The sequence below is a fragment of the Bubalus kerabau genome, chromosome 17 (genome assembly GCF_029407905.1).
Source record: "Bubalus kerabau isolate K-KA32 ecotype Philippines breed swamp buffalo chromosome 17, PCC_UOA_SB_1v2, whole genome shotgun sequence".
In the NCBI taxonomy this organism is placed as follows: Eukaryota; Metazoa; Chordata; class Mammalia; order Artiodactyla; family Bovidae; genus Bubalus; species Bubalus kerabau.
In genome coordinates, this window is record NC_073640.1 from 16,362,745 (window position 1) to 16,375,605 (window position 12,861).

General features: G+C 50.3%; 1 protein-coding gene and 1 pseudogene across 4 annotated transcripts in view; one reads left to right on the top strand and one right to left on the bottom strand.

Annotated features, from left to right (window-relative positions):
• KLHDC4 (kelch domain containing 4) overlaps positions 1–12,861 on the bottom strand; it is a 32,365-nt gene that overhangs the window by 6,213 nt on the left and 13,291 nt on the right. For all 4 annotated transcript variants that reach the window (XM_055551984.1, XM_055551987.1, XM_055551986.1 and 1 more), the window contains 2 exons: positions 3,595–3,687; positions 2,433–2,592 (listed from right to left, as the gene is read on the bottom strand). In XM_055551984.1, the coding sequence (XP_055407959.1) occupies positions 2,433–2,592; positions 3,595–3,687 (253 nt within the window). The remainder of the gene's footprint in view (positions 1–2,432; positions 2,593–3,594; positions 3,688–12,861) is intronic.
• On the top strand, positions 11,843–12,398 carry LOC129632058 (60S ribosomal protein L10a-like; annotated as a pseudogene).

Here is a 12,861-nt window from a genome sequence, read left to right on the forward strand (position 1 = left end):
GAAAACGAAACAATCCACCTTGCAAGACTGGACTGTGGCCTAAGCGTCCTAGAACCAAGGACGAGGCCAGGCCCCTGCCTCCTCTTTCATCCGTGGGGAAACTCACCGTCAGGCGGCCAGCCTCTGCGTGCCACAGTCCCCGCGAAGGACAGTCCTCCCGTCCTGCAGGCTGACCAGGAAGTGGCTGCCACTCCCAGGCCCACCCTCCAGGCCAATGCCCCCCACTCACGGGAACTAAGCCCACACCGAGGCCTCACCCACGGGGGCACACAGGGGAAGTCGGCGCCACAGGCAGGTCACTAGAAACCAGTTACAGCCGGCGCAGCCCTCCCCCTCGTCCCCCTACACCCGCGGTATCCATGGCATTGCTCCACCGACAGCAACCATCCTTCCTAGACCAGTGAGCGGAGCGGGTCTTGCTCACCGTCACGTGTAAATACGGCCCCTGTGGCCTGTGAGCCAGAGCCCCTCCCAAGCAGGCACTCTGCCCGCCGGGTCAATGGCTTCCACAGAGCGGCCGGGGTGCAAGGAGGCTGCAGCCGTCAGGGCTCCTCCTGGTGTGCAACGCCCCCATTCCACCCCCCGATCCTCACGGGGGTGACTGGAGGCCACCGTGCACTGGCCTCTCTCGTGGTGGCCTGTGCCGTCCTTCCCAGTGACGCCCAGCATGCTGGCACAACGCTCAGCCCTCCCACTGGAAGACACGGGCTGGGCATGACTCCCGGGGGCTGTGGCGCGTCCACCTGGGGTCTCGGCTGTTCTCAAGGGTGAGCGGACGTTGACTCCACAGAGTGGTGACTCGGGCGTGCACTTCACACACGATTCCTTCCTCTGCTCACACGGACACCTGAGAGACGTGCGCCAAGTGTGACAGCGCTAAGCCGTCACAGCACAACCGTCAGTGACCCCAGAGCCCAGGACGGCCTGTGCGCGTGCCCCCACGTCCTCCTGCCTGGACCACGAGCTCTGGACCATGTCCTGAGTCTCCTGCTGCCCCAGCCTCACACTCAGAGCCAGGCCCTTCAACTGTCAGCACGAGACAGCCCTGGCGGCTCCCAACTGTGGTGCGCCTGGTCCCGGCAGCGGGCGCGCTCTGGCACTCCAAGGCGGCACTGCAGCGGACCGGACTCCCGGCCACTCTGAGAAAGGACTCCCAACAGCGCTGGGGGAGGACTGGAGCGGGGGCATGGGGGCACCAAGCTGAGGGACACAGAGCTGCCAGGGAGGGGCCAAGGGCCCCCACGTCACTCCTGGCCTGAGCACTGAGACACAGCAGCAGCCTGACAGCAGAGCAGAAGGCCCGGTCAACACAGGGGACACCAGGGCAGGTCAAGGGCATGCTGGGCCGCCTCGCAGCAGGTGGACGAACAACCCTACTGTGTGTGCTGGGGCGCCCTCTGGACAGGCCAGGACGCACTGCCATAAACCTGCCAGGACTGCTTCCTGGCTCCATGTTCGGAAGAGTGAGGCACACGGTGCCTTCCTTCTCCGCCTGCCAGCACGACTGCCGGCCAGAGGCCGCCCTCAGCACCTTGGCAACAGAGGTCAGTCTTTATCACCACTTCACACTGGTTCTGCTGGACCGACAATGGCAGGGATTTTTCAGAACTGGGGTTGATGATGGCTGAGGTCCCCAGATGGACTGTTTGTGGAACACAGAAGCCACCAAGAGGTCTATCCCCATGAGCTAAGGGCTTGCTGGTACAGGCTGCCTCCCTGGATGCTGCCTAGCTCAACCAGACACCCCAGGCTGGGTGGTAAGGGCAGGAGGACCAACGCGCTGCTCCTGTGACGGGCGTCCCCACCCAGATGAACCACACCATCACACCCGCGTCTTTCATCAATTCTGGTAAACCCCCAAGAAGGCAAACAGACCAGCTTCTCATTCCATCCAATGCCAAGGCCTGGCATCAGTGGGCTCTGAATCGTGGTGCTAGGACTGCCCCCTGGCTGTCTGTGCAGCTGTAGAAGCAGCGGTGGGGAATGAGACCCTGTCTTGATTAAAGTGGGGTCAGCCTAAGGCGGCCTGCTGTTCATCATCCTGTTTGGCTCTGTGGAGCATCTGCTGTGATTAAGAGGCAGCCCTGGCCACAGCCCACGTCTCTCACGTCTAGATGAGGCCCGGGCAGATCACAACTACAGAAAACTGTCTGTTTTCCTTTCCAGAGCAAGGGCTGACCGCTGGCTTAGTGGGGGTGGGGCAGAGTGGAAGGAGGGGGGTGCACCTTGTGGGACACAGATGAGAACACAGCAAGGCTGTACAGAACCTCAGTGTGTTCACAGAGGAGCAGACCACGCACCTCTGTCCATGTCTCATCTAAACAACAGAAAAGACTCACGTTAAACTAACGTGCAATCTCATTTGAGGTTCTCGTCGTTGGCAAGACTGAAAGCACAGCAGACAGAAGCCCCCTGCGTCCTGCACGTCTTACCTGTTTTGAGTAGCCACCATAGATGATGATGCTGCCCTGAGGGGTGACGGTCATCTGGCAGCCCGACCGGGGTGTGGGCCCAGTCCCGGATGGGGACAGCTTGCTCCATGTAAAAGTGTCCAGGTTGAAGGCATACACATCATTGTAATAGATGTAATCTCTGTTGTAACACGGACAAAACAAAGAGGTGGCAACATGAAAACGTGAACTTCACTTAAAATAAAGGTGCCTTTCCTACACACTGTGCCTTCTGAGGCATTCCAAAAGGCACAGTGGCCCTGCTCACACCACGCTCCTGGGACTTCAGGGGCAAAAAACTCAAAACACAGATGGGGCCTTGAGAAGGAAGACGAATGGGGCAGGGTGGGTCTGCCCAAGTCACACACGGGGGAATGGTGCCCTGAAGGCAGGTCACAGGCAGCCGTGGGCAAGGGGCTCGGGTCAGAGTCACATGATGAGAGCTGGGCCTGCTTCTGCAGGAAGGACGCACGGACACGCGGAAAGAGCAAGCAGCTCCACCGTCAGACACGATTCCTGTCGCTCCTCCTGCACTCAGGCACCCTGTCTGGGGCCCTGCGCCCACAGGCAGGCCACTGTGGCCCTGGGAGACCCATCCACAGCAGGGCACTGGGAACGGGACGGGGGCACATGTGGACTCTCTGACTCGCTCCCACCACCAAATGCACCCTTCCGTGGGAGCAAGGCTTTCAGTAGGTGAACTAAGGAAGCCGGGGGCTCGGTTCTTAAAGTACTTCATCACATTCCACTGTTTTCTCAGATTTCACATGGCAGGTATCTAGCAAAAAAATTCTGCATGTAAGATAAATAAAAACTGCAACTGAGTTCTCAAGGTCGAACTAATTTGTTTGATACAGATGATGACCACACAGATTACTCTTCACAAAACTTTAAGTTTTTTTTGTACTCTTGAAACACTTCATAAACAGTCATTTTAACAATTATGAAGAATTCCACAACAGGGATAGCAGAGCAGTAAACCAAGCTCGGGGCCCTCCTGTGCGACTGCCCAAGCAATGTGCCCATGCCGTCAGCCCTTGCTTTAGAGATGGGCAGTGTCCTGCAAGTGTGTTCTAAGTGGCTCTTCCCAGAGAGCCCCCTCCTTACTGTACCAGGAAAAGAGGACCCTCCTGTTGGTACTGACCTTGTACTCTCATGGAAGCCACCAAAAAGGATTAACTGTCTCTTCCAGGCCACCATCCGATGTCCACTCCGGCCTGAAGGACCACCTGGTGATCTAAAATTGAAAATATACAAAAAATAGGTGCTTGGCAGGCAGAGGAGGAGGACGTGGAGCTCGTGAGCTCCCAAAAACACATCAAAGCACATCTACGAGTAGAACGACTCACACAGAACATCTACTAAACACCAGGGAGAAGACCTCAGACTTCCAAAAGCGCAAGAAAACCTCCACGTAACCAGGCAAGAGAAAGAAAAAGCAAACCAACTGAACGGATGTGAAAGGGGACCCACACCCATGGAGGGGCTGAGGAGCGGGAGAGGCTCTGCACCCGGGGCAGGCCCCTCACCGGCAGGGAGACCAGCCTGGACGTAGGAGGGGCTTTGAAGCCTCAGAGAAAAGCACGGGACCCCGTGAGCAGAAGGCACAACAGAGGGACCTGCACGGCCAGCAGGGACCGCCACCCTGCGCTCCCCAGCCTCAGACGCTTGTCCACAGGTGTGTGCGGGGGTCTCGTGCTTGATGCCTAGGCGTCAGAGGTCAGATCCAGGGGGAGGATCGGGCTTAGCTGCACCGATAGAGTCTGAAGAGGCTGGACTATGGCCACTGAGGGTGCACTGGGAAGAAGCCTGGGCCCGCCGGAGGCAAGGCACCATTGCTGGGGGCACACAAAGGAGGGGCAGGACCACCACAGAGCCCCCTCCCTTGCACACATACTCTCAGGGGACAGGACACACCTACATGAACTCCAAAGGCACACATGGGCCTCACAACAGCTAAGACACCCACGAGCAGGCTCCAAGTGCTGCCCCTGCCACATGATCCACGAGCAGGCCCCAAGCGCTGCTCCCACCACATGATCCACGAGCAGGCACCAGGCGCTGCCCCCACTGTATGAGGAGGACACAGTCCACCACTACCGCCAAGAGACCGCGAGCACGTGACAAGTGCTGCCCCCCAATCTGGAGGGCGCATGGGCAGCACTGGGCGCCAGTCACTGTCCTTGCCATCTCAGGAGCTCGCAGGCTGCCACCACTAAGAAACTCAGAAGCAGGCAGCAAGCACTGTCCCTACTGTCCCACAGGCCCATGGGCCCAGCGGCCGCCACCACTGCGGGGACCCACAAGCAGGCACTGATCACTGCCCCGTCATACCAGGGCGCATGGGCCACAACACCCGCACACCCCGTATCCAGGGAATAACAGGCAGCACACACGAGGAAAGGGGCAGCAAGCATCCAAGCCCGCACGTCGCAACAAAGACCAGGCGCAGCCCAATAAACACACGTTTTTTACAGAGTTTAACAGACAAGCAAGTTCAGTTCAGTTGCTCAGCCATGTCCAACTCTTTGCGACCCCACGGACTGCGGCACGCCAGGCCTCCCTGTCCATCACCAACTCCCAGAGCTTACTCAAATTCACGTCCATCGAGTCAGAGATTCCATCCAAAAGCTAAGGTAATTCAGCACCACCAAACCAGCTTTACGACAAATGTTAAAAGAACTTCTCTAAGCAGAAAAGACCGTGAACTAGAAACAAGAAAGTTATGAACAGAAAAGCTCATCAGTAAAGGCAAACACACGGTAAAGGTAGGAAAGACCCACACACAAATATGACACCAAACTCAGCAACCATGAGGAGAATTTAAGTGTAGGATATTAGAAGTGCATTTGAAATTAACACCAGCAACTTGAAACAATCTTGTACATATAGACATAGGCTGCTTTATCAAAGCCTCACAAGGGAGACTCCCTGGTGGCACAGTGGACAGGAATCCCCCTGCCAATGCAGAGACACAGGTTCGATCCCTGGTCTGGGAAGATCCCACGTGCCGCAGAGCAACTGAGCCCAGGTACTGCAACTACCGACACCCACGCACTCTGGAGCCCATGTGCTGCAATTACTGAGCCCACACACCGCAGCCGGAGAGTCCACACGCCACATCTAAGGTCCAAACCAGCCAAATACATGAACAATTGTTTAAAAAACTCACTCATGTAACAAATTGCCAGCCACAGGTGTTAGCTTCTGCAAAAATCCCCCAGTGCGTTAAATGACATATTAGAGTAGATGGGCTTAAGTGATATTTATACAACATCCCACCTGAAAGCAGCAGAATACACATTCCTCTCAAGTGCACGAAGAACATTCTCCAGGACAGATCACAAGCTGGGTCACAAAGCCAGCTGCAGTAATTTTAAGAAAACCTGAAATCATATCAAGCATCTTTTCAGACCATAACACTATGAGACAAAAACCAGTCATAAGAACTTTAAATAGCACAAACATGTGGAGGCAAATCAATGTTATTAAACAACCAATGTATCACTAAAGAATCAAAGAGTAAATTAAAAAAAAAAAAAAAAAAAAACCTAGAAACAAATCACAACAAAAACATGGCAACCCAAAACTGATGGACACAGCAAAAGCAGTTCTAAGAGGGAAGTTCACAGCAATACAATCTTATCTCAGGAAACAAGAAAAGTCTTGAACAAAAAAACCTAACCTTACACTGAAAGCAATGAGAGAAAGAAGTAGAAACAAAACCCAAAGTTAGCAAAAGGGGAAAGAAATCATAAAGAACAGAGCAGAGACAAATGTAATAAAAAGGAAAACAACAGAAAAGATTAATGAAACTAAAAGCTGATTCTTTGAAAAGATAAACAAAATTGATAAGCCTTTAGCCAGACTCACTAAAAAAAAAAAATGGGAGAGGGGTCAAATCAATAAAATTAGAAACGAAAAAGGAGAAGTTACATCTGACATCACGAAATATAAAGACTCACAAGAGACTACTACAAGCAACTATATGCCAATAAAATAAGACAACCTAGAAGAAATGGACAGATTCTTAGAAAGGTTCTAACTTTTCAAGACTGAACCAGGAAGAAGTAGAAAATATGAGCAGACCAATCACAAGTACCGAAATTGAAACTGCGACTTAAAAACTTCCAACAAACAATAGTCTAGGACCAGATGGCTTCACAGACAAATTTTACCAAACATTTGGAGAAGAGTTAACAACTTCTGAAACTATTCCAAAAAACCGGAGAAGAAACACTCCAAACTCATTCCATGGGGCCACCATCACTCTAATACCAAAATTAGACAAAGATACCATAAAAGAAAATTACAGGCCAATATCACTGATGAACATAGACACAAAAATTCTCAACACAATACTAGCAAACTAAATACAACAACATATTAAAAGGATCACACACCATAATCAAGTGGGATTTATCCCAAGAAGGCAAGGATTCTTCAACATTTGCAAATCAACCAGTGTGATACACTACATTAACAAACTGATGAATAAAAACCATATAATCCTCTCAACAGACACAGAAAAAGCTTTTGACAAAACACCCATTTATGACTAAAAGTCTTCAGAAAGTGGGCACAGAGGGAACCTAATTCAACATAATAAAAGCCATATATGACAAGCTCACAGCTAACATCATTCTCAATGGCGAAAAGCTAAAAGCATTTCCTCTAAAATCAGGTACAGAACAAGGATGTCCACTCTTGCCACTTTTATTCAACACAGTTTTGGAAGTCCTAGCCATGGTAATCAGAGGAGAAAAAGAAATGAAAAGGAATCCAAATTGGAAAAGAAGTAATTATCTGTCATTGTTTGCAGATGACCTGCAACTATATACAGGAAATCGTAAACATGATAACAGAAAACTATGAAAAAAAAAAAGACTACTAGAGCTCATCAATGAATTTGGTAAGGTTTTAGGATACAAAATTAATACATAAAAACCTGCTGCATTTCTATATACTACAATGAAAGATCAGAAAGAGAAATTAACAAAGCAATCCCATTTATTACATCAAAAAATAAATAAATAAAATACCTAGGAATAAATTTACCTAAGGAGACAAGAGACCTGTACTCAGAATAGAAGACGGAGATTAAAGAAACTGAAGATGAGGGGGAAGGGGAGGAATTGAAACTGACATAAACAGATGGCAAGACATACCACGTTCTTTGGAAGAATCAACGTTGTCAAAAAAGGATACTACCCAAGGCAATCTACAGATTTAGTGCAATCCCCATCAAATTATCAATGGCATTTTTCATAGAACTAAGATTTTTATAATTGTATGAAAACACAGAAGACCTCAAATAGCCAAAACAATCCCAAGAAAGAAAAACGGAGCTGGAGGAACCAGACCTCCTGACATCAGACTACACTACAAAGCTATGGTAACCAAAGCAGTGGGGTATTGGTGAAAGAATAAACAAGTAGGTCAGTGGAACAGAAAAGACAGCCCAGAAACAGATTTCCTAAGTACAGTCAACCAGGACTTCCCTTGTGCTCCAGTGGCTGAGTCAGCCTGCCATGGTTTCAGGGAAGACCATGCACGCCATGGGGCAACGACTAAACCCATGCGCCACACCTACTGAGCCCACGCGCAGCAACTGCTGACGCTCACTCGCCCTAGAGCCCGTGTCCTGCAGCAAGGCAAGCCGCTGCAACGAGAAGCCTGCGTGCCTGCGCACTGCAATGAAAAATGGTCCCCGCTCAATGCAATGAGAGAAAGCCTGCATGCAGCAAAGGACTCAGCACAGCCAAAACCTAATTAGTCAATTTTTTAAAAAGTACAGCCAACTGATCTTTGACAAAAGAGCAAAGGCAATACAATGGAGCAAAGACAGTCTCTTCAACAAATGGTGCTGGATCAACTGGACGCCCAAATGCAAAAGAATGAACCTGGACACAAACCTTACGTGTCCTTTTGCAAACCTTTTGCAAAAAATACTCAATATGGATCCCAGGCCTACATGTAAAATGACTGACAGACAAGCTGGCCTCCCAGGCTGCTCAGCAGTGAAGAATTCACCTGCCAACACAGGAGACGCAGGAGACATGGTTCAATCCCTGCGTAGGGAAGCTCCCCTGAAGGAAAAAACGGCAACCCACTCTACATTGCTGGCTGGAGAACCCCATGGACAGAGGAGCCTGGTGTGCTACAGTCTACGGGGTCGCAGCGAGTCGGACACGACTGAGTGACTGAGCACGCATGCAAGCTGGGCTGTATTAAAATTTAAAACTTAAGCTCTGCAAAAGATATATCAAGAGTCAGTCTGGAAGAAAATATTTGCAAAGAACACACCTGATAAAGGACCGTTATCCAAAATAAACAACCCTTAAAACTCAAGAGTAAGGAAACAAGTGACCCGATTTAAAAAGTGCTGACGTGGTCAAGCCAGGCCCATCTGCCAGGCTACCTCTGCTCACCCTGTTCTGCGCTGGTGCTATCTCCATCTGGCTCTCCCACCTACACAATCCAACCACCAAGTCCAGGCTACAAAGGATGGTTACAACCTGAGCCTCCCAGTCCAGCTCCTCTCTACAATTTCCACTTTTTTCTACAAAGCTTTCCCCCAAACCACGGGCCCTAAAAGATACAACAGAGACTCTCGAATGAGAAGCATGAGCTGCCCATCCCAGCATCTCCCCACCAGCAAATCTCAGATGAACAACTCATCACATGTGGCCATGAGGACCCCCAGGGTCCTTCCTTATTCCAATGTAGAACAAATCCCTTTCTCTCACCTTTCCTCAAACACCTCAGCATCCCAGTCTCTCTCTCCTAATGCCCAGTTTACTAACATCCCTTTCAACATGTCATTCAAACTGATCAATGTACTCAGCCATGGAAAGTCAACCAAAAACTATCTGTCCCTGTCAACTACATCCTGCTAATCCAATCTTTAAGCATCAGCCTTGGGGTAGCATCACCATATGCAGACAACGACCAGGATTTCAACTTACTAAATCCTTCTTCCCTTCTAGCAAGGGCAGTTCTTCCAAATGCAACCTACAAGGAAAACTCAGCCCCACTTCAATTTCATCCTGCTTGATGTGGTCCACAAAGATGATTCTGGAAGCTGATTTTGCCAACCAACTTATTTGCTTTCCCTCCTAGCTTTTTATCACCCACAAATTGAGTAAGCATGTTTTCTCAAGTAAATTCATGATAAAAAAACACCAGAAGGACAAGTTCAGAAGGAGGGGCTGTGCCAGGCCACGACATCACAGGTCCACGCCTGTACTCTCTGCAGAGAGGAAGCAGCACTGTCCTCGGAGCAGGCCGCAGGCCACAGGAGAAGCGGCCACACCACCGCCCCATGCCCCCGTACTGGGTGCCACGGTGACGAGCCCCAACATACAGCCACCTACACAACAGAGAAAGTGAATGAGAAGACCACCACCTTGCTGGGTGCGCAGCAGACTCCCTTTCTGAGAAACTTTCTGTTATAACACTTAACAAATACACAACCTGGGAAACAGGTTTTCATTCAAAAGCTGGTAGATTCGCTTCCAATTCTACTTCCGAAAAGGTACACAGGAGAGCCCAGATGCTCCCAGTGCTACTCTAGTAACTGTGACTGCAGAGGCCCAGCGACCTACAGAAACAGTGCCAGCAAGCCAAGCCCCGAGATGCCCCCCAGGGTGGCCAGGCCAGGTCTCCCGCCCAAGAATCTGAAGGGCATGTCATCCTTCCGTGGGCCAGGCACGGAGGACTCAATTAACTTTCCTGGCAGTAGCCAAGTACTGCTGTGTTTTGTAACCAAAATGGGAATTTTTTCCTATAAAAAGGCTCTATATACCCCATCAGAAAAATAAACTCACCCAAAAAAACCTGTTTATATTTCAATCTTCAACAGGCACTTTTCAACTGCCGTCACTCCTAAATATGGAGTCTTAAAAAATTCACATGTCCTGCTCAGCCAGATCTATAAGCAGCACGAAAATACATGTGTCCTGCCGTGGGAGGGAGAGCTTTCAGCACATCCGAGTTACGTGTGGTGCGGCGCTGTGGCAGGGCACGCTGCCACTCAGCATCACCCGGGCCCTTTCCAGCCCTCTGCTGCAGTGACATTTACAGAACAGGCACACACATCAAGTAACTCCACGGGCTTCGGATACAAACAGAGCGTTAGGCACTCAGTATGCAAATTCGTCCCCGAGTTATTTTAAACTTTACACCTTACAAAAGATATGCCATAGTACCACGCTGTTCCTGAGACATTTACTGAGCAGAGGAAAAATTTCTCTCGTAACCCCAGAGATTCAAGGCCACACAGGCTGAGCTGATGGGTAACTTGATCTAGCGGCCCATCCTCAGAAAAAGAAGGGACCTTTCTGCAAGACTGGTTCTGACGTGGCCGGAAGCCGGACTCAAACCACAGGCAACAGCATCTTCCCCATAAGCAAATAGGTACCTTCAGAATCTGGCCCTACTTTTCCAAGCACCACTCAAAAAACAGATTTGGGGAGTTATTAAGTATTTAATCACATTGCACAGAATAATTAGCAGCAGTTTCTAGAATCCAGGCAGCCTATCAGAGCTGTATCCTTCTTTTAACTATTACGATCAGTACCAAAACCACCATTCGTGGGGTGTTCATATAATAACAAACTACCACAGAGAAGTCTGTGCTCTGAGAGACAGATGCTCAGTAGCTCAGCAATGTCCTACTCTTTGCAACCCCATGGGCTATAGCCTGCCAGGTAGCTCTGTCCATGGAATGTTTCAGGCAAGAATACGGGAGCAGATTGCCACTTCTTCCTCCAGGAAAGACAGGAGACAGGACAGGCGGGTAAATGTCGACTCCTGCCTTTGCACGTCCACAGAGCACAGCCCACTCTTCTCCCCTACTTTCTGGAGGAAATGCAGCTGAGGATAGGGAGAGAGGCTGTATGCTACGAAAGTAAAAAGAGGATTCATAGGCAGACTCTTAAAATCAGGTCAGTTGTGCAGGCACCTACCACCGAAGGCAGAGACGGAAGGGACTCGCAAAACATCTGGTAAAGCTGGTCACGCTTGCCCAACGTAAATCGGGAGGCTGTGCTGACATTTAACCTCTGGTCTCCTCGACATCAGTAACACCAGGACTTTTCCTCTTGGTTTCAAACTGTCATGACGTCTATTAAACGTTGCTAGAATGGAGAGCGTGCATAAAGGAAGACAGCCAAGTCTCTAAAGGGGCTACTCGTAAACGTGCTACAGAAACACAGGTAGGGCAAACAGGAAGGACGAAGCGGACGTCTGGGAATCACCCTGCTTCCCAGGAGAAAAGCCTGCTTAAAAGCCAAGAAGGGACTTCCCTGGTGGTCCAGTGATTAAGACTACGCACTCCCAACACAGGGGCATGGCTTCAAACACTGGTCAGGGAACTAAGATCCCACACCATGTGGCGTGGCCCGAACAACAACGAAAACTATGACCCTCAAACGCTTCTCAGGACCATCAGGCTTAAGCCCACTCCCCGCCCCTATTCTCCATACACACTCTGGGGGACCAGCAGCACTGTGGTAAGGCCAAGGCTGTGAGTATCCCCCACGTGGACATCAAGGCACTAAAGGAATTCAACAGGAATAAGAAGCTGGACAAGAAGTATGATGTGGTTTTGGCTTCAGAGTCTGATCAAGTAGACCCCACAAATGTGGGGCCCAGGCCTGAAGAAAGCTGGCAGGTTCCCTTCCTTGCAGACCCACGATGAGGACACGGAGACCAAAGTGGATGAAGTGAAGCCCAGGATCAAGTTCCAGATGGAGATGGTGCTGGGTCTGGCAGTGGCTGCTGGCCCCATGGAGATGACAGACGAGGAGCTCGGGCACAATATCCACTTAGCTGTCAACTTCCTGGTGTCATTGCTCAAGAAAAACTGGCGGAAACGTCCAGGCTTCATACATTAAGAGCACTGTGGATCAGCCCCCGTGCCAGTACTCAGGCACAGCTCCATAAACGCTAATTCACAAGCTGAGAAAGGTTCTACAGACCCCAGTGCCGATATAACCCGTCTCTGCGGCCTTCACTATTGGGTAAACTTTTCTCACTCTCTCTTTCCCTCAAACTACACCCAGAAGAGTAAAAAACATTTCCTAGAAAACGAAACTTTTCTAGGGGTTCTAATACTTTTCTAGAGAGCGGGGCCAAATCCTGGAGTCTGGAGAAACTCAGTTCACAGTGAACTCCTCCTGCGCTTTTCCCAGGACTGGAGCCCACACCGTGTGGATTCCCCCAGGCTCAGCGATATTCCCCAGAAATAGCAAAACCAGCCTTCATTTTGGCCGAAGCTCCTTCCCTTTGCTTCTCGGTCACTAAGAAAAAATTACAGAGAAGCTGCCAGCAGTCACCCCTCTCCCCACCATGACCGTTATGTCAGCGTATTAATAATCAAGCCCAGTGACCAGCAGCAGCAGCTCCA